The 27967-nt window shown below is 43.4% G+C and overlaps 1 protein-coding gene across 4 annotated transcripts; it reads right to left on the reverse strand.

Moving 5' to 3' along the window:
• On the reverse strand, positions 1–27967 carry STRADA (STE20 related adaptor alpha). Of its 4 annotated transcripts, none has more exons than XM_080827255.1 (13): positions 27881–27967; positions 19205–19284; positions 17468–17525; positions 15184–15212; positions 9905–10007; positions 9162–9283; positions 7463–7571; positions 7221–7344; positions 5271–5442; positions 4626–4730; positions 2472–2713; positions 2124–2166; positions 1–1842 (listed from the first exon to the last, which is right to left on the reverse strand). In XM_080827255.1, exons 2-13 carry the CDS (start codon positions 19238–19240, stop codon positions 1690–1692), a joined length of 1296 nt encoding a protein of 431 aa, XP_080683381.1. In that variant the 5' UTR covers positions 19241–19284; positions 27881–27967; the 3' UTR covers positions 1–1689. The 4 variants fall into 4 exon arrangements, with proteins under 4 accessions (XP_080683381.1, XP_080683382.1, XP_080683384.1 ...); XM_080827256.1 differs by having other exon boundaries at positions 19229–19284; positions 27881–27952; XM_080827258.1 differs by lacking the exon at positions 15184–15212 and having other exon boundaries at positions 19229–19284; positions 27881–27943.

Below are 27967 nucleotides of genomic sequence, written 5' to 3' on the forward strand. Positions count from 1 at the left end.
GACTGTCCAAAGGAAGAGGGGTTTTATTGTTCATTTTTAAACTGGTATTAAAATTTCTGGGGGAAGGGAAAGTGAGAGCATTTGAGGGTTCAAAGCAGCTTTAGAGAAGAGGGAGGGGCACTTCCTTAATCTGACATTTTTAGTGCCTGAGCCAGAGAAGGGTGCCTCACCCCTAAGGGACGGGCAGGGGGGAAGGTGCCCATGCAGGCTGGGAAGCGCCATGGAGACCCAGGGTGGAATCACCCCCTTGCCCAGCCTCATTGGCCACCACCAGCCAGGATGACAGAGAGGGGACAGATCTGGGTCTTAGGTTACCTGCTCTTTGGGTATTAGTTCCAGGGGTAAGGAGACACTGCAAGTCATGTTACAGAACGAAACCCTCCACCTCCTTTCCTGCCAAAGACGAGCCTCTTCTGCCTCCACTCCTAGTGGCCCCGAAGTGGGGCCTGCGGAAGGGCTAGTCTTCGGCACCTAGACTTTTCCAGCCCCAAAGTGGTTTGATGGATGGTCGCAGGCTAAAACGAATAGTCTTACATTTCTGGGTGTGAGGAGACAGCTCTATGATGTCTGTTGTGAGGCTTTCTTAATGAAAGTGGTCGGGGCACCTGGGTGGCTCAGTGGGTTAAGCCTCTGCCTTCAGCTCAGGTCATGATCCCAAGGTCTTGGGATCGAGCCCCGCATCAGGCTCTCTGCTCAGCAGGGAGCCTGCTTCCCCCACCTCTCTCTCTGCCTGCCTCTCTACCTACTTGCAATCTCTGTCTGTCAAATAAATAAATTAAATCTTTAAAAAAAAAAAAGAAAGAAGGAAAGTGGTCACAGCCATGCTTCTGCATGCACTCCTGGGACCGCTCTGGGACAGAGAATGTGGGACTGGGTGACTCCTGTCCAAGCCTATACGGCCAGCACACAGCAATGCCACTCTCCAGTGGATTCTCCAAAAATTTTAATTTGTTCTGGCGATGAAACTAAAGCGGCATAAGGACTTAAATCCTCAGGCTAGGCAAGACGTTGTGGCCTTGGAAAAAGCCTCAAGGCAGCCAGCAGAAGGCAGTAAGATGGACTCTTGGTGGGGAAGGGATGAACCACACGATGAACTATGGGAAAGTTCTCGATGTTGCAGCCCAAGCAATGAGAGGGATAAGGAGGGACTGCCCCCTTCACCTGGTGCTTAACAAGAAAAAATGCCCTTCCTTTCAATCATTAGGGCGCGGTCTGGGGGCTAGGATGGGAGGCAGGTTGCTTATTGCTTGCCCCTCCATGGACCTATAGGATCTGAGAGCAGAGGAAGAGAATGGAACAGCCTGGTAGGACAGCAAGAGTGAGAAGAGGAAGTCCCACAGTCCCCTGGGTCAAAGAGTCAAACCCTGGGCTTGGCCTTCAGCCCTCTGGGGCCAGAATAGCATCTCTTCCTTCTGAAGAGGTCGCCTGAGCTCCCAGGATGGAATGTCAGCTTCCCGGCCTCTCTGGTCACTGGTTGCTGGGATTCCCTTGATCTCAGAAGTCCCGGAGCAATAAAGAAGGTTTGTCTTCAGGAATTTCTCTCCCAGTGAGTAAGCGGCCAACTCTGGTGGCAGAAATGTCCTTTCTACCCAATCTGCACCCAGGAGGGTGGGAATGTGGCCAGCCCTCGGGAAGGGCCCCCGGGGCTCATGCGTCCCGGGACGGAGAACGTGAACATCCTTCAGAGGCTTAGAACTCCCAGTCGTCCACCTCTAGCTCTTCCAGGTTTGTTACCAGGCCAAAGATCCCGCTGTGATCCTGAGGCTGGCTGCCCTCAAAATTGGTGATGGGGGTGACAGGGCGAAGTAACTCAGGCAAGGCCTCTGAGGCACGTCGCTTGATCTGAGGGAGGAGAGACAGTTAGGGGTGGATCCCGATGCTCTGGTTCCCAGGACAGCATGGGGCCAAGTGGCCCCATGACAGTTGGCCTGTTAGAGCCCAAAATCTCTAGGAGAGGAAGGAGCGGCGCCTCTAAGGGGCTTCAGAAACAGGGCCATTGCTCTGACTCAAAGGGAGGAGGAGAGAATACACTAAGGATCCCAAAGCAAAGGTGGTGCAGGGTGGTTCGAAGCACAGGCAAGGGAAAAACCACCCCAGGGAGCCTCGGGAAAGTGCTGTTGTACCTGCTTGAAGAAAGAATGGTTCAGGAGGGTGCTGGCACTTGGTCTGTAGAGAAAGCGGAAGAGAGACCAGCATCACCCCTGTGCCCCAGACTTCCCAAACCCTGCTGCTGACACCTTATCCTCCGGCATCCTCTACTTCTTCCCTCAGCCCCCGGAAAAACGACAGCCAGAGCTACCCAGGCTGGCTTCTTAGTAAACCCTTGTGCTCATCCCTCCGGCCACAGGGGCTTGGGACTCCTCCGGGAACCCAGCCCTTTCCGGGATAGATGCGTCCTCTCAAACTCGGACTTCAACCCCCACAGCCCCCCATGCTCTCCCGAAAGCCCACTCTCAGCCCGGAGAGGGTACCTTACGTCTGGGTTGCGCTGAAGGCACTGCTCCACGAAGTGGTGGAAGTGAGGGGAAAAGGTGCGGTGATAGGGGTGGGACGGCGAGTCGCCATTGGAGGTCCTGGGGGTGCTGGGGGCCAGGCTCTCACTCAGGCCCGAGTTGGCTGCTGAGCGCGAGGTGCTCATGGTCAGCTCCTCGGCGGGGATGGTGCTGGTGTCCAGCAGGCAGGGCACTGTGCCGTTCAGCTTCTCCAGCAGCATCTGGGGAGGACAGAGCCGGGACCCGGGCTGAACGGGGGGCCCCTGGGAGATCTATAGCGTTTCCTTACAAATACACTTTTCCCAAAATACAAATTTGGTTTGGGGGAGTAGAGAAAAGAGAAGTGGGGTAAGTCTGATTTTTCAAAAGCAATGCGGGTCGCGGGCTCAGCAGCCATCCCTTAGCTAGGCCAGAGTGCCAAGGAGAGGGCCTACCGAAATGCACCCCCCGACTACGGCTGCAAGGAAGGGGCTCCCAGTCTCCTCTCCCGTTTATAAGACACCATGATCACAGCCTTCCAACCGTAGAGCCCCCACCCTAGAGTGAAGGCGGCCATCAGGTCATTGTGTTTGGAGCCCGGCTCCAATTTGTGGTGCCCCTGTGGGTCCAAAGGGGTGCGTTGCGTGGCGCCCGCCCCACCCTGCCCCGGGCTGTCACTGTGGCAGGCTGCACAGGATCCCGGGGGCAGGGTCCGCTAGGGTGGCTGGGCTGAAGTCCTCGGACTCTACGCGAGCAAAACCAGCCCCGCCTCAGGGACTGCCGTCCTTAGTGTTGCCCTCGTAAACTGCAGAGCCAGAAACCTGGAAGGCTTTCTAGAGCTGTGCTCCCTAATACGGCTGCCACCAGTCATAGGCAGTTGTTTATACTTAAGTGAATTTAAATTTGCCTGATAATTCAGTTCCTCCATCTCACTGGGCACACTGTAAGTGGCCACCGTACTGGGCAGCACCGATAAGGAATTCCCACAATCCCAGAAAGTGCTACTGGACCGTGCTGTTTCTGGGTCCATACCTCTTGTTCACCTCACATAGCCTTTCACTTTCCCAGAGCTCCTTTCTGCGATGGTCTTAGATTTTTCTGGATTCCTTACGTATGGTTCCATAACCCTCCTAACTAGTCTGCTAGGTCTAATCTACCTGCTGTAGTGATCTAACAAAATGCATCTGAGGCTATCGCTTCTGGGCTCAGAAGCCACCAGCAGTTCTCCACATGCTTTGGGCCAGGAACCAAATGCCCTGGCGTGGCACACAAAGTCCTTCAGGATCTGCTCTGGCTTCCTTCTCCAGCCACATCACCCAGCAGCCCCCGGGAAGTGCCTTGTACTTAAGCTATTTGTAACTATCGCCATTCCCCTGATCCTGTCCTTTCTTGACTCTGGATCTTTGCACATGCTGTTCCCTCTAGCCAAGAGTTTCCTTCTACTAACCATTCTTCACATATCTGCCTTCAAGGCTCAAATGTCACCTCCTCCTAGAAGCCTCCCCGGGACCCCTGCTCCACAGAGCTCCCCTCTGGCCATTCTCTAAGTGCCCCTTTTCCCATAGGGCAATCTGTGGGCTTAAGGAGAGGCTCGCTCAGAGCCAAACCCCCCTCCCAGTTCTAGATCATGCTCTAGGGTACTTAGGACTCAGGTAATCCTTGCCCAGGTATCCCAAGTCTGCTTCTTGGACTTGATAAGGCCTGGATAAGCCTCTCCCCCAGGCTGTCTCCCAAAGGTACACGATGCCACTGGCTGTGCGTGCCAAGGAGTGACCAAAGGGCAGTTGTTTTAAGGGGCATGAAAGGAAATTGAACTTGTAAGCCAAAGGTTCCAAAGGTATTGGCCAAAATGTGGTAGCAGGTAGCACAGAACCTGAGGAGTCTGAGAACTATAAATTAGAAACAGACCTTCCAAGTATATTTATCAAAGTAGGAGGATAGCATATATTTTATAAATTTATAAAAATGCGTTAGCTTGATTTAAACACCTAAACAGACACGAGGCACGTGGGCCTCTTTTTGTACTCCTGCTCCAGGCCCCACAGAAGTGAGCAGTGGGCCTGCTCCTGAGCTCTCCTCCCCTGGGGTCCCCTTCCACAGCAGGGGAAGGCATGCAGGGGGGCAGGCAAGAAGGAAACCAGGCTGCAGGCTCACCTGGGTGGCAGGCATATCCTTAAAGGGGACGTGGCCATTGGCCAGCTCACAGGCTGTGATTCCCACGCTGTAGATGTCAGACTTGGCATCGTAACCCTGAAGATTCTAAGTCAGGAGAAAAAAAAAAGCACAGATCACTCCATCGATAGCCTGAGAAGGGCATGGGGCGACATCCAAGGAGAGGAACAGAATGCCTGTCTCCAGTCCAGCCCACTTTCCTTGCCTTATTCTTCCTTACTACTGAAGAGTAGCTGATATTTTAAAGGAAGGAATGTTTGATGCTGTGTCACAAGAAGGAAGAAATGTGGGGCCCTATGCTCCTGCTTAGTGGAGGGGTGTGGAGAGCACGAACTATTTGCAAAAGGCTCACTCTTCCTATAAGATGGGAAGGCCTCTGAAGGGGACTGAAATAGTATTCGGCCCAGTTTGGGACCCCACAGAGGGGAAACACCACCACCTGCAATGGGTGCCCAACACCCACGCTGAGAGGCCTCCCAGGTCCACCTGCCAACAGGGAACCCCTCCCTCTAGAACCCCTCACTCCACCCAGAAGCGAAGCACCCCCGTCCCAGGAAATTCCTGAAGGCTCCCTTGGGACACTGAGTTGGTGAGGGATGGGGGCTCCTCAGGACTCAGTGCACAGACCTGCTGGAGGACCTCTGGGCTGAGCCAAGGCAGAACCTTGACACTGTACTTGGGAAAGTCGTGGACCACACGTTGCCGCTGCCCGTGGCTGATCATGCTGAGGTTGCTGCGTAAACCAGAGAGGTAGACCTTCCCGTCGGATGAGATCAGGATGTGGCTGGCTTTGACACTCCTGGGAGGGCAGGGAGAGGGTGTCATGGGGCAGCCGGAGCCCCTCACACCGCAAACCTTTGATTGTCACCTACTAGCTCCAGTCAGCAATCTCCCTGGCAGCGTCTGGCTGTGTGTCTTACGCATGTATATATTCATGCCATTTATACATAAACACATATTTGTAAGTATATAACACATATATGAGGAAAGAGAAAGTAGCATGAACCAATTTACATATCACCAGATTTTAAAACTTACTTATATTTTGCTGAAGTTCTCTTTTATGCTCCCAGACCACTGCTTCCCCTACCATCTACTGCCTTCAATCTATACTTTTTTGTTTGTAGGTATTCTTATAAAGCGTAGCATGGTTTTGTATGCATATATTTTCAATTTACCCAACGGTGCTGTGCTATCCCCCCCATTCTCCCTTTACCTCTCAGTGCTGTTCATAAGATCCCTCTGTATTGCCCCCTGCGTACAACTAAGCTTTGCTCCTAACTGCTGCCTGTACTCTGGGCCAGGTTCTAACACTTTTACTCATCCGCTCTCCCAGGGAGGAGCACTGACGCTGCCTCTAACCCCACATGAATGTGAACAATGACACCCACACCTATCCCCTGAGGGTTTCTTTGGGGTGTCCACCTGGAGCAGCACTGATGGTCCCAGTCCCGAGCAACCCCGGCCGTCAGGGCATCTTCCAGTGTGTGGACAGGAGACCCCATCTCCTCACTGCCCTGGGCCTCCTCCAGCCTCCACCTTACACCCGTCTCAGGTGTACAGGGTAACAGCATCCTGTTTTAATTTGCTTTTCTTTCTTTCTTTTTTTTAAGATTTCATTTATCCATTTGACAGAGAGAGAGAGATCAAAAGTAGGCAGAGAGGCAGGCAGAGAGGGGCGGGGGGAAGCAGGCTCCCTGAGGAGTGGAGAGCCCAACGTGGGGCTCAATCCCAGGACCCTGAGATCATGACCTGAGCTGAAGGCAGAGGCTTAACCCACTGAGCCACCCAGGCGCCCCTTAATTTGCTTTTCTGATTATTGTTAGCTTTGAGCATCTGTTCATACAACAGTTAGTCCTTTGGGTTTCCTCTTTTATAAACTTCAAACCATTTGCTCTTTTTTCTACTGCTTTGCCATCCTTTTCTTGTTGATGCACAGGATTTCTTTGTTACAGATCTCCTGTGTGTTTTACACAAAGCTTACACCTCGCACCCTGTCACCCATTTCTTAATTTTGTTCCTGATGTCCTTCAGAGAGATCTTTACTTGTGATATAATCAAATCCGTCAATTTGTTTGTCTTATGTCTTGTACTTCTAAAATATCTAGACAGTCTCTGATGCCTCAGGTCACAAAAACATTTCCTTCTATCTAAGTCCGTAGTTTCACATCGGACATTGAGGCCATCTGAACTGCTCCTTTGTATGTGGAGTTAGGTAGGGGTCTGGTTTCATTATCTTCCCTACTGTGAGCTGCTTGTCCTGATACCATCTACTAAGCAACCTGCCTTCCCCCCAGCCTCTCGGCACTGGGCTGACTTTAGCGCACATACACCAGTTTGGGTGCTCCAAGGGGTGGGGGGCGCAGAGGTCTGTGACAGATGTTCTTCTCAGGACCAAGCCACTCCGTAAAGAGAAAGTCAGCACTGACAGACCAAATGCTCTGTCTACCAAGTCAGAGGCGAGGACAGGATGCTGAGCCTTGGTTTAAACTCTGACGTCACTAACTTCAGTCAACCTCCCACTTTCCTCGAAGGCTCATGCGCTCTCGGAAGGGGCGGTTATGCCCGAGACTGCACCTGTGCACGTATCCCATGTGGTGGATGTAGTCCAAGGCCTTGAGCACCCCCTGCAGGATGTAAGCAATCGCCAGTTCATTCATGCCGTCCATGAAGTGTGTGCAGATGAGATCCTTTGCAGAACCTGAAGAAAACAGTCGTGGGGGCCGGGGGAAGGGTAACAGAGAAGGGAAACTGCACGTGAGCCGGCTGACAACACAGCTCCCAGAACACCTCTCTGCCAGGACCCATGTCCCACTCACCATACGCCATGAATGATGTGACAACCCACAGCTCATTGTCTGCAATAAAGGTGGCTCGATATGGCAGGATGTTGGGATGGCTGAAGAGTTTAGAGACATGAAGCTCCCCCTGAAAGCAACGGTAAGGGGAAGTCAGAATCAAGTGCGCTGGACGGCATGAATAACATGGTGACCTAGTACTTCCGGAGCTCTTCTCAGAGTCCTGGGAGCAGCCCGCGCCAGAGGCCAGCCAGAGGAGACAGGCCAGGCTCTGCGGTCTCCACACGGAGCCCAGCACTGCTCTGCCAGCTTCTGCCTCAGTTTGGCTCCACCAAACTGAACTAAACTAAAAGCCTCAAGAAAAATCCCCCCCACCCCATGGGGAAACTGCCAACAGCACAATCAAGGGTCCCAGCTCGCCACCTCAGAAACAATGAGAACCAACTACTGACTGAAGACTTAGGAAGTAATGAGCTTAGAGCTTAGCTCGACTTCAAGGGCCAAGGCACAGAACTCCTCTTTAAGGTAAGAAAACAAAGAATGTTTTCCCATTGTAAAGGAAAATGTTGTAATGGACAGAACAAGGAAAGCACCAGAGAGCAAACGATAACTACTAGATATCCGAAGGGGCTTCTCCAGCAACCCGGAGAGCGGTTACGGAAAGTGTCAGACCTATGGGATTTTTTTTTTTAAGATTTTATTTATTTATTTGACAGAGAGAGACACAATGAGGGAGGGAACACAAGCAGGGGGAGTGGGAGAGGGAGAAGCAGGCCTCCCGCTGAGCAGAGAGCCCCATGTAGGGCTTGATCCCTGGGATCATGACCTGAGCTGAAGGCAGATGCTTAACAACTGAGCCACCCAGGTGCCCCAGACCTATGGGATTTTAAAATAAATTTGGACGAAAGAATTACAGACACTCCAGGGTCCTGAGATGGGATATGAGCTAAGGTCAAAGAAGCTATACCTTCTACCTGTCCACTGCTCCAGAAAATTAAAAAAGAATCCTAAAGTCAAACATGCTCTAGAATAAACTGAAATATCTTTCTTCCCAAATAACTAAGCGGGGACTGACGTTCAGTTCCATCCTCAGACCCACAAAACTGCTCCGACCACATGAATGGGTGGGTATTAGAGCACCATCAGATGAGCATGAATTCAGAGACACGTTATGAATGAAGTAGGAGGACAGGCTGCACGTCCACTGCTGAAAATACACCGACCCAGGCCCTGGATCTCAGGGGTTCTCAGTGCAGGCCTGCATCAGTGAAGGAGAGTCTTGCAAGCAGCTACTTGCTTCTCCAACAGAAAGGAACCTTGGGCCAACAGGGTGATGAGAGCTGGAACACGGCTGTCGTGGCAGAGCAGGCTGCCCTGAATCTGGAACAAGACTGCCCGGGTTTGAATCCCGGCTCAACTACATACAAGTGTGTGTGACCACAGGCAAGCTACTTAGCCTCTGAATAGTAAACAAGTGAATAAATGAGCCACAAAGCGGTCTTTGGAGAAGAGGAGGGGACTATAAATTGGCCTGAGCAGCTTTATAGAATCCTTAGTGCCAAAATCCCAGGATTTTTCATTAAGAGCTTCTGTAATGTCTCGGTTTAGTCCACCTTTGTTTTCTTCCAGCTACTTTCAGAAGACAGATGTAAGAGATGCCCTGTGATTACTACTGGAACTAAGAGCCCACCCTTCCAGTGTCCCATTCACATTTTATTACCTGCAAGAATGTCACCATCTCATTGGAACAGGCTTCCAGGTTAATCCTTCGTACCGTCACATACTCTCCTGTTGGTTTGTACCTTGCTAGGTTCACGGTCATCAGTTCCTCAAATCCTTTGCCTAAAAGAAAAGGGGAATGGCCATAAACAAGGACAAGAGCAACAAAGGTTGCCTTAAAGAGACCTGATCTTGGGGCGCCTGGGTGGCTCAGTGGTTTAAGCCTCTGCCTTCAGCTCAGGTCATGATCTCGGGGTCCTGGGATCGAGCCCCGCATCGGGCTCTCTGCTCAGCAGGGAGCCTGCTTCCCCCTCTCTCTGCCTGCTTCCCCGCCTACTTGTGATCTCTCTCTCTGTGAAATAAATAAATAAAATCTTAAAAAAAAAAAAAGAGACCTGATCTAAAAAGAAGATTCAAGTTAAAACCGTCACTACTGTTACCCTCAGGGCTGACATTTCTTGATTTGTCTCCTTTCAGTTCCTCCTCCACCAACCATTCGAACTGACTACGGCACAGGACATCAGAAGTGTACAAGCCGAAAAGGAAAAACTGCAAAAGAGCTTCTCTCCTGGTAACAAGAGCTCTTTTCCCATACTTGGAAGACAAAAGCAAAGGAGACCCCCAAATTTGTCACCCTGAATCCTGCTAACTAGCTCACAGCTTCTGGCACACATTCATTTTGGGGAAGGGGGGGAGGCGCAGAGGAGACCCTGGAGCCTGAGAGTGGCAGTCCCTGGACTTTACCTATGATGGTGAGTAGCTCATAGCGCCCTCCCTCTGGCAGGAAGCTACTCATGATCTCCTGTTTAGAGAGGGATGCTATCGACTCTGAGCTCGCTTCATTGGTCTAAAGAAAAAGAAAAATAGGTTAATAAGAGAAAATTGGGTGTGAGATGGGAGTGGGAGGTGGCAATTCAGACCCATGAGGAGACTGGCATCTAACCACACAAATTCTGACTCTGGGGCAAAGAAATTGTTCCAGCACTATTCGATGAGAAATGTAAAACACCAATGTTCAATGTAGTCACCAGCTCTAATATCAGAGCCAGTAAATGTGAGTACTATATAGGAATGGGAGTGGGGGACAGGCCCAGTTTCAGTCGACTGTTGATTTGCTTGTCCATTCCAACAACTGGCTCATTTGCTAAAAACTGTGAAATTCTTATCTGGGGACAGGATGTCTGGAGAAAGCCATGTTTATAAAAGAGATGCGGGATGGAGAGGTGGGGGAGGGGTTCCTACTTTAAGGTCCTGAACACAAGATTTCAAAGGTCACATGCTGAATCTTGGTATAGGGAAAATGTGGCCAAAAGAAGTCGACTCTTTAGCAAACCAAGAGCCCAGACCAATTATTCCCTGACATTTCCAAGTAAAGCAAAAAAAAAAAAAAAAAAAAAAAAAAAAAAAAAATCAGCCAGCACACAGGGCTGCAGGCAAGGAACAGAACTGTCGGGTCTCAGTCATCATCCCAGGCAGCAGAAGTGACCTGCTTCCTTGTTCCTGCCACAAATGAAGCTGGACTCCAGCCAGTTAAGATGTGGGCATCACACCTCTGACCTTTGAGGTCCAGAAGAAGAGTGCCCATCAAAGTCGATGGCAGACCAACAGCTCTTCTTCCAGCTCAAAAGGCTGCTTCCTTCTTCCAGACCTAAATTTATTTACATGATTTCGGGGTCACGTTTTTCTTTCTTTTGGATCATCTTTCTTCAGACGTGTGTCCTACTGAAATGGAGAACCTTAGGCCAGCTCAAATTCCATATGCTATGTTCCTAAACCTGAGCGCTAGTTAGGAAAAGGTCTTTGTGGACACACGAAAGGCCCCAGACTCGGGGCTAGCCAGAAGAGAGTGAGTCGAGAATGTTCTGGCATGGTGGTACCACCTCTCAGGGGGTCCCTGACGTTCCATGCACATCTGGTTTCAAGAGTTCATGCTGCCAGTGGGGAAAGAAACCACGTGGGGTTCTTCCTCTTGTACCACTTACTATGACAGTAAGAGGAATCTCGTGAAGACAGCCTGGTCAGCAAATTTCTAATTCAGTTTTTCTATATGTAAGATTCGTCCATATTGTTGTGTTTAGCCAAGCTATCTACCTATGTTGTGTAATAGTCATCTTATGACCCTATCTCAGTTTATCCATTCCAGTGTCGATGGGCTTTTTGGGTTGTTTCCGGTTCTGCTATTATGAACTGTGCTACCAGAAACCCATCTGAATGTGTTTCCTGATGCGTATATACAAGAGTTATGCTAAAGCTTAGGCCCAGAAATGGAATTGGTAGGTTACAGAGCAAATGAACGATCAATTTTACAAACTAATGCAAAATTGTTTTCCAAAAAGGTTATACCCATCTACACTCCCTCCAGCATTATACGCATGTTCTCATTGGTCCATTTTCCTCCATCACTTAATCAGAAGTAATTGTTGCCAATGTCACTGTAGGTTTGATTTACATTTCCTTGATGACTAACAAGGTTGAACATCTTTTCATGTATTTGTTGACCATGTGGGTTTCTCCCAGGTGAAACTGCCTCTTTGTTTTTCTTGTCCATTTTTCTACTGGTTGTTTTAATGCAAGATTTCCCCCAAAGGCCCCCTGAAACACTGATCTTGGCAGTTAACACACAGAAACAGTTTACATGTTCAATTAAATGAGAAAAGGCAGCATTTTCTTCCTCGTGAAGAATCATAAGGGGTGCTCGTTTTGAGAAGTTTTATAGTGAGGAAACTTGTTTAACTTTGTTTAACCTAGCATTTCCCAAATCTACTTATCCAGAGAACTTTTTGTTAAATTTTGGAAAAGATAATTTGGGAAAGGCTATTTTAAGCAAGATAAATGGTACAATACAAAGACTATAGGATCAGGAATCAGAGAGAGTCAGAACTTGAACTCAGGTCTATCACTTGCTCTGTGGCCCTGGGTAAGTCACTCTAAACTCTTAGGGTCTCTGTTATCTCATTAGTGGAATAAATTCCCAATTCATAGGGCTGTTGTGACAATGAAATGAGATGAAATATGGAAAGAGCTTAGCGCTACCTGGGGTCTCATAGGTATTCAATTAATATGAATTTTGTTCTTCTCCTCCCTCTTTTACTGCCTACTGTTTGGTCACTCTCCTGTTCGACAAATAAGATGGAACAGAGAAAACAAAGAAAACAGAATCCTAAGAAGAGCTCAATAAATGGTTAAGGTTGGTTTGATTTTGGTTTTTATAGTTATCTGTGTTTTCCAATGCTCTGAAAACAAACTCTAGGATCATCGATAGCCATTATAGCTTCTTGACACTGTCTGGTCTTCAGAATAATGCTAAGATACCAGTTACTACCTCCCAAGTGCCTCGGACAGGTGAGAGATACACAACCAAGGGACAAAATTTGACCAAAAAGCCCAAACCAGGAGCTCTGAAATGGCAGCTTACCATTTTTTTAAAAAGATTTTATTTATGTATTGGACAGAGAGATCACAAGTAGGCAGAGAGGCAGGCAGAGAGAGATGGGGAAGTAGGCTCTCTGCTGAGCAGAGAGCCCAATGTGGGGTTCGATCCCAGGAACCTGAGATCACGACTTGAGCTGAAGGCAGAGGCTTAACCCACTGAGCCACCCAGCTGCCCCTTACCATTTGTTTAGAACTGTTTAGAACTGACAAGCTGCAAGCTAAGTTAGTCTTGAGTCCTATCTTCTTAACTTCCTACCTCTCACTATCCATACCTATTGTTCTTCTTTGGATCCTGTGTTCTCAAGTATTAATCTACTCCTCAATAACATCGGTGTCATCAGTTAACATATAACGCAGGGGGTGGTTTGTAGACCCTAAGTCCCTGCTCTGGCCTATGAGGATCCACATGACTCGGCCCCTGCCTACTTCTAATGACATCCCTTACCACGTCCCCAACTTGCTATACTTGACCCATGAGAACAGGTTTGCATGGGTCAAGTTTGAACTGGGAAGGTCTCCTGCCCATGACCTTGTCATTGCCATGAGCTGAAGAGGCTTGGGGACATGTACCAGCCAGTTCCACCAGAGACAGAGTTCAACATATTGACCCAGACTGAAAACACCTGCTGTCATGTGACACACTTACCAGATCCCTTGTTACTAGGGGCGCTTTATAGATCAGAATCTGGTACTTGCCTGTAAGGAAGTACTGCATTTTTTAGCAAGTAGCAATACAGTCCCAATGAGAACAAATCTAAAACTACTATATATTTGAAGGTCTTCTCTCCTCCGATTTCTAGGCAAACTCCTTAATATTTCTGTAATTTGAAATAGAGACTAAGATGGACAGCTGGAGTTGTGAGATGAAAGTACTTATTAAATGCATTTTAAATAACTCCCTTGGGAAAAACTGATAGATACTTTTTTATGACCTATGTCCTTCTTCCTTGCTACAAGTGCATAGAAGACGTAGTGTCTAGTAGGCTACACACTAGAGACACGCTCCTGTTGAGCCTAGGGAGGAAATGATGTAATAAACTACTGGTATGATTAGGTAGTAACTTGGCAAGTATTTCTACTATCTTTGCTGACTACAGAAAATGACTCAAAAGTGTTCGTTTTAGGAAATAAAATTCTTTAGGTAATTGGGAATGTGAATTCTTGGCAATCGGGAATTGCATGAGATAAACTAGTCTAGTGGCTGCTGTTCCCATCTCACTGGCAATGATCCTAAAATGGGCGAGTTCTAGTTTGTGGATGTTCTATAGGTCTGAACTCAGAGAGAAACCAACCTTTATTTAGGAAAACAAACAAACAAAGACAGTATTTTGAAAGGAAGAGGTCGGGTCTGATATTGCCACAAGAAGGGGGGTTAGTTCAGTATACTGTTTCAGAGTTAGAAAAGGCCAAAATTCAGATGAAAAGGATGAAATTCTCTTTAAACACAGCATGGCATAGTTGTATTAGCATGAAGTATAATCTCAAATTGTCTAGAGAAACTAATTCTAGCAAAGCTGCTTAGTTCCCCCTGCCATGAAAACCATTTTATTCATTTTGAAGCATTTGGACAATACATAAGCTACTGATAGCCAGAAATGACCACTAAATAACTTTGTTTAAAGAGTTTAAGATGAAGTACAATAGAGCACACAAAAACAATATTTGTGAAATGCTATATCCACCCCACCCCCACCACCAGGTTTCACACAGGATAACTCTTAGCATAATGCCAGCAGCTGTGAAAACATAAAAATTATATATAATGGGCATTCTGTTCTGGAAAAATATCTAACTGATGGTACAGGGAATGCTTTTTGGTCTTCTGACTAGAACATATTTCAATCTGCCAAAGCTTTGCTCAGAAATTCCTAGTCAACATCACCATCCTTCAACTGTGGGGCTGCCCGCAAAATGTGCAGATGTCGGTCACCTGAAAAGACCAAGAAGTCTTTTGGGGAAGGGGGGGCGCAGAGGAGACCCCGGAGGTTCTTTTCCCCTCTATAAGACACTGATTTATGTTATCAAAAATAGCTTGGTACACTGTGCCCACCTGGTGTTACATTGGTGAAATGAGCTACAAGAGTAGGAAGCAGGACAAGAGTCTTTCAACTTCTGCCAATTAAAAAATGCACCTCTGTTTTGTACTTTTTAATGTGGGGTTTTGTTTTTAAGGTAGATTTGAGGTACAGCCTATAATCGAGGTAGAGCTCTGTATGATCTCTGTGGACTGAAATCAATTAACAATAGACCTAATTGGATGGAAAATGTAGCACCACCAGGCACTAAAAGATAACCACATCTTCGATTGTTGAAACTTTCTTTTTTTTGGAGGGGTGGTGGGAGACTGGTAGGGTCGGGAAGGGGAGGAGACCTTAATCCCCAAGACAGAGACAAAAAGTGCCTGAGACTTTTTCAGCTTCCAAAGTACACACTGAAATCTTTCCAGGGTGAAACCTGAATTTCCACACTACAAACACAACTCATTGAGAGAAGCGGAAACACAAAATGATAAGCCAACCCAAACCACAAATTTCCACAAGAAGTCATCCCCATGCAACAGCCATCATGCTAGAACCTAGAAAGTCACTTACTTTTCTCCGAGTGTCACCCGGAGGCTGTTCTAGAGTAGAGAAATTGGTTGTTGGCGTTTGGGTTTTTAGCAGAAGACACATCCACATTCACAATAGCAATGATTACACTTAGGACTACATTTATTTATGGAACCACTTAAGAGTCATTATGGTAATAAGTGCCCACAGGGTTAGATATGAACACATACACATGCGCACAAACACTAGCTAACACACAGAGAGACCCACAGTCAAAACATTACACATAGATGGCGTTTTAAACATGAATCTCTGGGTCTTCAGAAGATGGCAAGGCTACTATTCTCTGGGTATTCTTTGGCAAGTATAACTCAACTGCTGTAACTCTAGTCTTACATTTACTTTCCATCAGCACACAATGTTACTTTCAATAGGCTGGTTTCAGAGTCTTATATCGTGAACAAAACATTCATTATAAAGTTGCAGAGATATGTGGCTATATTTCCCAGAAAGTGCAGGGACAAGAAAACAGGCTTTCAAAAAAAAAAAAAAAGGCAAAAATGTTTTAATACAGCAACATGGATACATGGGACCGTTACCCACTTAGATTCTTCAGTCACATGCATTCTGTTCTGAATACAGATGAAGCAAGGGCTTTTGGGCCCTCTGCTACTCTAGGTGAAAATAAATAAAGCAAAGGACAACTCAAATAACATCCTGCCCTTAAATCAGACAAATTCTGTATCTGTACTTTCTATTTTTATCATTCTATGAAAGTGAGAAAAATCATCAAAGTTGATTTTTAACTGGAAAGTACTGGAATGATCACATATTTCCAAGTATCTTAAGTTAGAAATCAGAGCATCCAACTGTATTGTTAGAAGAGACTGGCCACAGATAAATTAGCCTCAATTTGTCAAAATAAGATTTTTTTTTTTTTTTTTTTTGCTTTGGACATCAGTTTTCTGGTATACAAGTGGCAGGTACATTTGCTTAAGAAAGTCTATTAAAGCCAAGTGAATAAATTAAAGGAAATCAAGTCCAATCTTACAGAGTAGAAGGCAAATTCCAAGTTGTATAAAACCTCATAATACATACTTCATCAAGCTGTAAACAATATACAGACCAATCCCTTCACTCTCCTCAGATCAGAGACAAGGGAATTGTCAAAAGTCTGCCAGAGATCCTACACTCAAGATGCTGAAACCAAAATCCTTAATTCAGTTCACATATACTGGAATATTTTTAACTAATTAATTGTAAACTGGACTTCCAACTCAATTTTCATCAGTGCCAATGTCTCCTTTTAAACCATGGTATTTCCATTTATGATTAGAAGAAAATGACAACAGGACCAGAATATAATATTTTTTTCCCATTTAGCTTTTCCTTTACTGTGCAGCTAATTTTTAATCTTCAGAACTAGAACAAAAATAACTCATCATTTTTCTAAACTCTCATTTGTCTAAAACAGAATACTTTGACAGAGTTCACAAATAATACTCCTCTGGAAGGTCTTTGAGTGACATTAGGGAAAATAAATGAACAAGTATCACTTAGTAACTAACAAGTTTTAGTTCTCAATGACTGAAGTCTATCTGAGGGTATTTTTTTTTTGGATCAGTCAACCGATGCACTCAATCTAATAACTTGCTTCTTTAGCCGGAGAGTGTCTTGGTATCCAGACACAAAGAATGGGGCTCTACTACTATTACTTGTGTAGAAAAGCATTTTCTTTGCGTAAAATTAAGATCACAGTTCTGGAAAAGGCTCAATTTGAAAAGAATCAAAGGCAAATGCCTGGCCCTATTAAACCTCAAAATTGCAAGGTTACAACTTCCGAAATCAGCATGTGGATTTTACAACAGGAAGTCGGTTAATATTTTTGTCCTGACAGATTTTTTCCCTTAGTTCTCTTAAGTCTCATAATTTCTACCATGAAAAGATGAGTCAACTAGATTTATCAGTAAACCAAAACTTTTATATCATTGCTACCTTTGTTCTAATAATTTTATTTTTAAAATCTTCAAGATTAGAAGCTTTTAAACACTTAGTATTTTTCCTTTAAGAATATGTCTTTCAACTGGACGAATACTTAAAAGAAATAAATATGATTTTAAGTAAATACTGACTTTCTAATAATCAAGACAGGCCAAGATCAACTGCCAGATGAGTCCTCAAATCTTTGGGAAACCATGGATTCAAAATGGAGCCAAATGAATAGAAGAGCTGGCGTTTACACTTGCCCTTACAATTGACTTAGTCAACAAATCACAACAAAGTGACATTACCCTGAAGTGATGGCAAAATGCCATACTGTACTTACCTCCAAATAGCTCCAAATCTCTTAAGCCCTCAACAATGAACTTTTCCGAGACCCACCGCTAAAGAGGAAAACCCCAAAGAGAATTAGTATTTCTTCCAAGCCACAAAAAATTAGCTATCAGCCATTAGACAAACATAAACTGCAAAAATAAGAATCATGCCATACAGTTAAGATGCATTTCTATGGAAAAGTTTTAAAAAGAATCCTGGATTTAAGTCAACAGAAAACAATAGGTTAACTCCTTGCCCTAATTTGATAAATAATCTTCAAATTTGACAGATAGTTGTGAAACATGTAGTACTGGCCCTAATAACGAAGAAGGTTTTTTTGTCCTTCCTATACATAAAGCTATCTTCTGATTCCATCTGACTCTCTCAATGGCTGTCTATTACAGATGCTTTGGATCGTGAATGCCAATGTGAAAAATGCTACTGGAATTCATAATATGGAAAATAGAGATCAAACGGTTTTTCACAAGCCTCTGTTAATTTGTAAAAGAAAACAGTAAGTTGAATATTCTTTCATCCACTAGGATTTCTAAAGACGTCACCACTTACATTTTCTACCAGGTTTACAAGGACCACACTTACTTCACCAATCATGGTTCACTTTACTATCCTATTTCAAATGAGTGTTGGATTTCCTTAATACTGATCGGTGGTCTGGTTTCACATGAATCAGGCAAGGTTGACACAGAGAAAAAGCTCATATGTAAAAGTAATGGAAATCAAGGTTGAATTTCACTTAAGAAATAGTGTTCAAGGTTGGCTTGGGGGCATTCTTTCCACCAGACAAGAGTTCAGGCTAAGGAGAGATTCTGTTTTTCCTCTTAACAGTGAAGTTTACTCTTCCCAGTATAAATTATTCTTATATACACAAACACAGGAAAAGAGAAGATTAAGTAACATTCAGAAATAAGCTGTATAAGATGGGTTTTGAATTGGAACTATAACGTCATTCTCTGTCCTCCTCTATATCAGTTTTTTTCTAAATTAAAAAAAAGAACACCCAAAATAATAATAATAAAAAAAAACTTGGTGTAAAAAAAAATGTATACTGTATCACAAAATATAACATATACTTTAATATTTAAAGAAAGTGGTATGTTCATGTGTCATATAGCACTTCTTCCTTGTTACAGAATTTTAAATAATTACTACTGCATTTAGAAATTAAATACTTGATAATAAATAAAATATAATGCCCTTTTATGAAGTCAAGGAAGCTTACAAACAAGCTAAATCCAGTATTTGTTCTTGAGGTCATTTTAGCTGGTGAAGTTTTCAGGTGTAATAACATTTTTCACGTTTAAAGAGTCTTCAGTTAAAACCCATGATTATACTTAGAAAAAGTGTTCCAATAATGACAATTTGATACTGATTTTTAAAACACACAAACTCGCTGAAAATACATAGGAAATAGGCAGCTTATTAGCAATTACATATCTATAGTGAAAAGGGACATTTACTCATTTAATTTTGTATGAGTGATATTCAAAAAATAAGCCACCGTTTCTTCTCTATCAGACGAACTGGTGGGTGTATTTGGTGTCTCTGGTCAGCCTCTGCCTGCAAGCTCTTTTCTCAGGAATGGAGGCTGTAATATCTGCTTTACTTCCCGCATTCCTCCCTTCCAGAGGATTCTGAGCATCACATAAAAACGACCTACAATATCTGCCAAAACACATTGCTTTACAGAAAATAAAAATAGTAAAGCCAGAAGAATAGAAACACTCACCCTAATTCGCTCTGGTTTACTTACAAGAAAAGACATGAGTTCCTAATGTGTAGACCTACTTCAATTTCAAAAATTTAAGCCTAAAAGGAAAACAGAAACAGGTTAGTCAAATCTCCTTTTATAGATATGCCTTTTGATTAACAAAACCTCCTATGAGTCTACCACTCAGAGCACTGTACCAGACCTATAAATTTCTAGATTCTGAAGACTGGTTTAGAGAAACTTCCAGAGACAATAAAACTGTATGTACTCTAGCCACTACATTTGGAAATACCACAATCTCTATAAGAAAAGACAGGTTTGTTATTACGTGGTTTTCTTCTTTAATTTTTAAATTTCTCTTGACCCAATTCCCCACTGATCCTTTCCCAGAAGTAATGAGCTTCGCTTCTTTTGGCTGTTTATCCTGCTTTTTATTAGCATTCTTAAAAAAATGTTTATATGGCCATTTTAGGTATTTATCTACTAAATTTCTACTGTGGTAGATGAAGACTAAACTCTCCTATATCACCTTCCTGCATCCTACTTTCTTTCATTCTTAACACAATTCTGGCATACTGTTTGATTAAATCAATAGTCCACATTTACATTGTTATGACTGTGGAAACATGGTTCAGAGCTGAGGCAAAGATGACCGCATCTGTTTTCTTGTACACTATTTGTTTTCCTAGAGTTGATAATGGACTCACTTTTTTTTTTTTTTTTACTTGTTTGGTTTTCCACATATCTATTAACTGACTTTTTCAAAGTACATCTCTGCTATTTGTCTTATCCATATATTTTACCATACATTCAAACTCATCCATTCCAATTTTTCCCTAAAGATTGCTTTTCTAAGGCTCTCCATCCCCATGCTACAATCTAGACTAGTTGCTTTCTAAGCTAGCTGCACTTAGCCTTTTTTTTTTTTTTAAGATTTTATTTTTTTAAGTAATCTCTACACCCAACCCAACGTGGGGCTCAAACTCACGACCCTAAGATCAAGAGTTGCATGCTCTACCAACTGAGCCAGCCAGGCTCTCCTACCTTAGCCTTTTTAGTGTGGAAATTTTGATCTTCCAATTCTGGGAAATATTCTTGTATTATTTCTTTGATAATTTTGTCTCCTCCACTTTCTCTGTTTTTATGTTACAGAATTCCTAATAAAAACATACTTCTAGAATTAATTTATACTTGTTTTGTTCCTATTTTACAACTCTACTTTCCAAGATATTTCTTCAATTTTATTTTCTAACCCTTCTACTAATTTTTAAATTTTGTTTATACATTTCCAAGAACTTTTGCCATTTCTCAAATGTTTCTTTTTTCATATCATCCTGACCTTGTTTTATGTTTGGTTAATTTATAGTTAAGAATTATATCTGGAGGGGCTCCTGGGTGGCTCAGTCGGTTGGGTATCTGCGTTCACAGCTCAGGTCATGATTTCAGTGTCCTGGGATCAAGCCCCATATCAGGCTTCCTGCTCAGCAGCAAGTCTGCTTCTCCCTCTCCCTCTTCCTCTGTGATATCTCGCTCTCTCTCTCTCAAGTAAATAAGTAAAAATCTTAAAAAATTATATCTAGAGTGACTAAAAGCATAACGCATCATGACCAAGTGGGGTTAATCTCAGGAACTAAAGACTGTTTTAACACTAAAAAATGAATCAATATATACCAAACTGTTTTTGTCCAAAGTTGTATGCAAATAAAAAACAATTTTAAGGAGTTAAAAGAAACGGTAGGGTGAGCAGAAAAAAAATGAACTTGGTAGAGCTTGTGACTCTTGATGTCATGTTCATGCGTTCAAGCCCCACACTGGGTGTTAGAGCTTACTTAAAAAAAAAGAAAGAATCAATGTAATTTTACCAGAGTAACTGAGTAAACAAGAAAAAAAAAAAAAAACCATCTTGATAGAGAAAAATCATCTGAAAAAATTCAATACCAATTCTTGATTTAACAATTCAGTCAAATAAGAATAGTCAAATAGGAATAGAATAGAAATAGAATTTACCAAGTCAACTTGGTAAAAAATATATATGAAAGGGAAGCCTGGGTGGCTCAGTCAGTTAGACATCAGACTCTTGATTCGGCTCAGGTCACAATCTCAGGGTTGAGAGCAAGCCCTGCCATCAGGATCCGCACTCAGTGTGGAGTCTGCCTCTCCCTCTCCCTCCTCTCTTGGAGGGAGCGCTCCAAGAGAGCGTGTGTGCATGCTCTCTCTCAAATAAATAAATAAATAAAATATTTAAAAATGCTAAAATATGTAGGAAAAATGTATAAGGTAACATCATACTTAGTAGTAAAAAGAATTAGTGACTTGCCTCTAAGAACAGAAGCGAAACAAGAATGTCTGCTCCTATCACTTCTGTACATCATTGTACTAGTGGTCTTGGCCAAAGCAAAAAGGAAAAAAAGAAACAAAAGGCAAACAGATTGGAGAAGAAGGTGTAAAACTCTTTATTCATAGACAACATGATTGTGTATGTAGAAAATTCTAAGAATTATACAAAAAAATTATTAGATCTAAAAAAATGAATTTTGAAAAGCTCAATTACAAAACTCAATTGTATTTCTCTATACTAGCAAAGAACAATTAGAAAATGAAATTTTAAAAAATGAAATTATAATACAAACAAAAACATAAAATAATTAGGAATGATTTTTTTAAATTATGAATAAGAACCTGTATGTTTAAAATTATAAAACATGGCTAAGAGGTATTAAAGATAAGCTAAATAAGAGATACGCTATGTTCATAGATTAGAAGACTCAGTATTGTGAGGATGTCAACTCCCTCCAAATTGATGTATGGAGGGACGCCTGGGTGGCTCAGTTGGTTAAGCGGCTGTCTTTGGCTCAGGTCATGATCCCAGCGTCCTGGGATCGAGTCCCACATCGGGCTCCTTGCTCGGTGGGGAGCCTGCTTCTCCCTCTGCCTCTGCCTGCCACTCTGTCTGCCTGTGCTCGCTCTCTTGCTCTCTCTCTCTCTCTCTGACAAATAAAGAAAGAAAATCTTTAAAAAAAAAATTGATGTATGGATTCAGTGCAATCCCAGTCAAAATCCCAGCAGACTTTTAAAGAGAAATTGATAACTGATCTTCAAATTTATATGGAAATACAGGGGACCAAAAATAGCCAAAATTATTTTGAAAAGACTTACTTACTCACTTTATTTATTTATTATTATTTATTTGACAGACAGAGATCACAAGTAGGCAGAGAGGCAGGCAGAGAGAGAAGAGGGGAAGCAGGCTCCCTGCTGAGCAGAGAGCCCGATGCAGGGCTTGATCCCAGGACCCTGAGATCATGACCTGAGCCGAAGGCAGAGGCTTTAACCCACTGAGCCACCCAGGCGCCCCTCCAGACTTACTTTAATACTACAGTAATCAAGACAGTGTACTTTGGTCTAGCATAGACAAATGGATCAATGAAACAGAACAGAGAATCCAGAAATAGATCCATGCATGTATGGGCAATTAATTTTCAAGAGAGGGGCCAGAGTAATTCCATGGGGGAAAATAACCTAGATACAACTTAATATACATTTAGAAAAAATGAACTTTCACCCTTACCTTATATGATACACAAAAATTAACTTGAAAAGGATCGCAGAAGTAAAGAAAAAGTTGAAACTACTAAGAAAACAGGAGAAAAACTTCATGATGTTGGGATAAGAAAAAATAATTTAAAAAAGAATACCAAGAGCATGAAATAAAAAAGAAAAATATAAACTTTATGAAGATGAAAAAATTCTGCCTTTGAAAGACACCACTAAGAAAATAAACAAGTTGGGAGAGAAGTGTGTGTGTGTGTGTGTACAAAACATTTTATATACAGAATATTTGAAGAACTTGTACAACTCAATAAGACAACTCATTTTAAAAAATGGGCAAAATTGATTTGAACAGAAGAATAGAAATGGCCACTAAGCACAAGAAATGATGCTCAACATCACTCGTCATCAGGGAAATGTATATAAAGCCACAATAAGATACTACTATACACCTACTGAAATGGCTAAAAATAAAAACTGACAATACCAACCATTGACAAGGATACTGACCAACAGAAACTCTCATTCACTGCTGATGGGGATGCAAACTATTGTAACAGCCACTTTGGAAAACAGTTTAGTAGCTTCCTGTGACCCACTAAGTCTGCTCTAGGTAGTCTACTCAAGAGAAATGGAAACATATGTTCACATAGACTTGTACATGAATGTCATAACAGCGTTATTCACCATGGCCCCAAATCGGAAACAATCCAAATGTCTATCAACTGGTAAGTGAAAAACCAAAACGTGGTATATTCACAAGTGGAATACTACTCAGGAATAAAAAGGAACAAAGTACGGATACGTACAATATCATGTTAAGTGAAAGTCAGACATAAATCTACGTATTCATATATATGAAATTCTAGAGAAAGTAAAAATACTATGACAGAAAGCAGGTCATTGGTTGCCTCGGACCAAATTCAAAGAGACACACAAGAACTTTTTGGGTGCTGGAAATGTTTTGTAATTTGATTGCATTATAGTTACACAAGTGTATCTGTCAAAATTCAACAAACCATATACTTCGTGTAGGCATATTTTATTGTAGGTAAATTGTATCTCAACAAACATGACTTTAAAAGTAAAATGACTAAATAATCAGAAACACTTTTGAAGAATCTAGGAAAAATCCTTGCCATGTTTCCTTTTTTTTTTTTTTGAGGTGGGTTGGGGTTTTGAGGGATTGTGATAGTATATAGTATAGCAATGGGAGTGGGAACTTAATCAGATATGCAGAGCTCTTGGAATCCTTGGAACTGCTTCAGAGAAATCAAAGCAATGGTTTTCAATCCAGGGGCAAGAGGAGACCTTTTAAAATCATCTATATATTTTTATCAAATTGCATTTATCCTCACCCCTATCCTAATCTTCTTATAGAAGATCATCACCATGTTGAGAATCATTTATCCTGGCATGAAATAGTAAAAATATTGACTGACTTTAAAAAAACAATATTATTAGAGAGCACATTATTTAATAACATTAAACACAAAGCATCGTGCAAAAGAAATTTAAGAGGAAGCAGGGTCCATATCCATATGTAGTCTACAACAGAAAGAAAACAGAATATTAATGTAGATAAAAAGATGATTTTTATCTGCAGAAGGAACTGTTTATGCTCTGGGAAAATACTGGAAATAGAAAGTAAAGTCTGTCTCCAAAAACTATAAATTAATAAAACCTAAGAATTGCTCCTAGACTACCACACCAACAGCTTCATTAATTTTCTGAACATGGGCTCCCAAACCAGGATGTGTTTCAAATTAACTCATGTAGTTATAAAAACCTATGGGTGCTCAAACTCCCACCTTCAAAAATTTTTAATTCAGCAGGTCTGGGGAAGGCATATGTAGAAATGGGCAAATCCTTACAGTGTTCAGCAAAGGGAAAGACAGTTACTATAACCTGGGACAGACCTGGGTAGTTTTATTGCAGGGGTGGAGCTTCAGTGTCAAAGAGGACTTAAAGAAAATGGGAATTCCAAGCATGAAATAGTATTAGGTGCTCCTTTTTAGTGCTTCCCTTGTTTTGTCCACACGTGTATCTCTCAGTTTCTAGACGAGTGTGTATCACGTAGTAGGCACTCAGTAATGTTGACTGACTGACCAAATATACCGAGAAGTTATGTCAGCCCTTTGCATAACCAGTTATAGAAGCACAACTCCAGATATATGAGAACAATGAAGAGGCCTTATGTGCATGCTAGAGGATGCATTTTCTTCACCAGGCAATAGGGAGCCACTGTAGGTTTTAAACAGAAAAGTGACAAACACAAAACAGTGGTCTAAGATAGTGTCTCTCAAACTTTATAGTGCATTGACAAAATTTGAGGATCTTGTTAAAAGCGCAGATGTTGATTTAGAAGGTCTGGAGTGGGCCTCATACTTCTAACAAACTCCCAGATGATGGTAACGCTGCTGGTCTGTGGACCATTGTATTGACTAATGTTTGAGAAGCCTTGTTCTAAGAAACATTAGAAGGAATATTAATCTGCAAACGGATGGAAGAATGGGAGGTGAAAAATCCCCAGAGGAAGGAATGCCAGTTAGAACACAATTACAGTGGACCAAAATTGGGGTGATAAGAGCTTGTAGCAGAGGGAATGTTAAGAAATAGATGGGTAGGGGCACCTGGGTGGCTCAGTGGGTTAAAGCCTCTGCTTTCGGCTCAGGTCATGGTCCCAGGGTCCTCGGATGGAGCCCCACATCGGGCTCTCTGCTCGGTGGGGAGCCTGCTTCCCTTCCTCTTTCTCTGCCTGCCTCTCTGCCTGTTTGTGATCTCTGTCAAATAAATAAATAAAATCCTTTAAATAAATAAATAAATAAATAAAAATTTTTAAAAAAGAAATAGATGGGTAGGGGATGAAGGAAAAATAAAGAAATTATATTTAGTTAGTTAAGACACCATAAATCATCTAGCCCATCCTCCACCCTTTAGGGGAAGAGCTTTTACAGACCCTAGGATGCAAGGTTATTTAGCCTCTGCTTGAAAACTTCCCCTGCCAGAGACTCACTGCCTTATCACGGAACCATTCTACTTGTGGACAACCCTGATGACTCTGATTTTTTTTGTGCCCAAGTAACTGGGAAAGAGTAGTGTGTCAGCAACAAAACAGGAAACTCAGAGGTGGAAGTGGTTCTGGTGGGAAGATGAGTTCGAGTTTTTAAATCATGTTGAAGTTGAGAAAATAGTTATATATCCCAAGTGAGAAGATATAGCAGTCAGAAAACTAAGACTGATGCTTAAGAGAGATGTTAGAGATGGCTATGTGGACCTGGGAGTTAGCCAAAGCTATACAGTGACAAATGCACTCAAGGAGAAAATGGGGAGAAAAAAGAAGGCTGGGAAACAAGCCTTGGGGTAAGTCCATATGTCGGACATCATGCTTGAAGGCAGGTAGGAAATGGCGTCCGAAGGAAGAACTTTAAAGATTCTGCTTCCCTTCTTGAACCATTTGCACTCCCCCAACCACAACCCCAACTCCAAGTTAAGCTGGTTAACTTTGACCTGTCATTCCTTACTACTCATCTCATGTACCCTGTGCTACAGAAGTCCTCCCTGGCCACCATTCTCCCCCCTGCCCCCACCCCGCATCTCTGTTAGGTGTTCAGCCTCTGTATTCAACCCTTACACCTACCGCAATGTCAACTGCTAAGTGCATCTTATACACTATTGCATTCCCAGGGGCTGCGGTGCCCAACATATAAGATGGGCGCTTCTTTATATTTATATATCGGTTATATTGTTAATAGCAAAAATAATAAAAGCAGCACGCACTTATGGTGAACTTACTATATGCTAAATGCTTCACAGAGATTGGCTCACAGTTAAGTAGTATCTTCCTCATTTTACAGATCAGCAGCTTAAAGCTTAGAGAGGTTAAATCCCCAGAATGACACAGGTAACTGGTAGAGGACCAGGTAGATGTGTTCCAATGCTTGTGCTCTAGAAACCAGAGTGATTACGGAGAAGTCTAGGGAGAAGTGTCAAGACAGTGTCTGCAAAGATTCAATGATGACTGACCAAGAAGACATGGCCAGATTTGACAGTGTGGCTGACCAGATGCCAAATAGAACAGAAAATAATTCGTTTACCTTGCTCTATTTCTTTTTTTCCCTTTTCCCCTGTTTCTGTCACTGTTTTCCTAAACTTCTTCTATGTCTGGGGTTACAACTACAAACACTGCATTTGAGTTACGACACTCTAAGAAACCTGGCTGAAGGGTCAGGGAACAGACTTTACAAGTTCAGCACTGTAACTAAGAGCTGAGTAGGTTCCTGGCCTAAGGCAGGTAACCAGTAAGACTCGGTTTCTTCAATTCTCAAGAATAAGAAACAGGCTTGGGTGTCTTTAGATAGTATGAATCAGTCAATGGAGCACTGTCCTCAAGCCTCAAATACATACTGAATTACGGTTGTACTTCAACAGGTATTATACAGTAAGAAAAGGACCAGTTCGAACGGCTTTTCCTCTTCGGGGAAAGTCGACTTAGAATATGCTAGGTTATCTTAACAGAAGGCTGGGCAGAAAAATTAGTCCCCCATTTCCTGGAAACTTGAACAATTTTATTTAACCACTCCCCTTCCCTCGCGCTCACTTCCCTACCCCCACCGCCCATCGCCACCCCAAATCTACCGTGGGCACTGAAACATTCTTGGAAAACAACAGGACAATTAGAAGCTCTTTGTTTTTGCTGATTCAAGGAGTCACCTAAATCTCTCTTCTTAAGCTTGATTCGCTGCCTGTCCAGACTGGGATGGATGGGAACTGGGGTTGTGGGATGGGGGCGGGGGGTGGGGTCAGCACAGCATCGGCCACCTCTTTGGGCAGGGCAGACCGACACCTGGGCCCCATCTAGGAGTCAGGGGGAAAGATGGGTACGGAAAGCAGGCGCTCGCCTCTCTCGCCCGGCAACTCCGCTCCGGCGTCTCCCGGGCAGGCCCAAGCCTATCCTGCTCTCAGGCTGCAGCCCCTCTCATTGCGGGAATCGAGGAGGACGGGGTGAAAAGGGACCCATGGAGGGCGAGGGGGGGCCGGGATGGCCGATCTGACGAAGGCCTGCCCCTGAGGAGATGGAATCGGCGTCAGGGCGGGAAGGGACTGGTCCCTGGAGCGCACCAGGCGGCCCCGCCAGCCCGGTACCTGGTCCTGGAGTTAGCAAGCAGTCCCGACCCCGTCTCAGCTCCGCCTCCTTAGTTTAGGGCCGCGCCGCCTGGCCGGTTGCTGGGG

This window comes from Martes martes (genome assembly GCF_963455335.1).
Source record: "Martes martes genome assembly, chromosome: 16".
Lineage (NCBI taxonomy): Eukaryota > Metazoa > Chordata > Mammalia > Carnivora > Mustelidae > Martes > Martes martes.

Bases quoted from the DNA above. Each gene is read 5' to 3' on its own strand.
- STRADA (XM_080827255.1), bottom strand. From the start codon at position 19,240: ATGTCTTTTCTTGTAAGTAAACCAGAGCGAATTAGG. The intron at 5,443-7,220 runs GTGCAGTCTCGG...CTGCCCTCCCAG, and splicing joins CACATGGGATACGTGCACAG to GAGTGTCAAAGCCAGCCACA. The intron at 2,714-4,625 runs GTGAGCCTGCAG...TGTCCTCCCCAG, and splicing joins AGGATATGCCTGCCACCCAG to ATGCTGCTGGAGAAGCTGAA.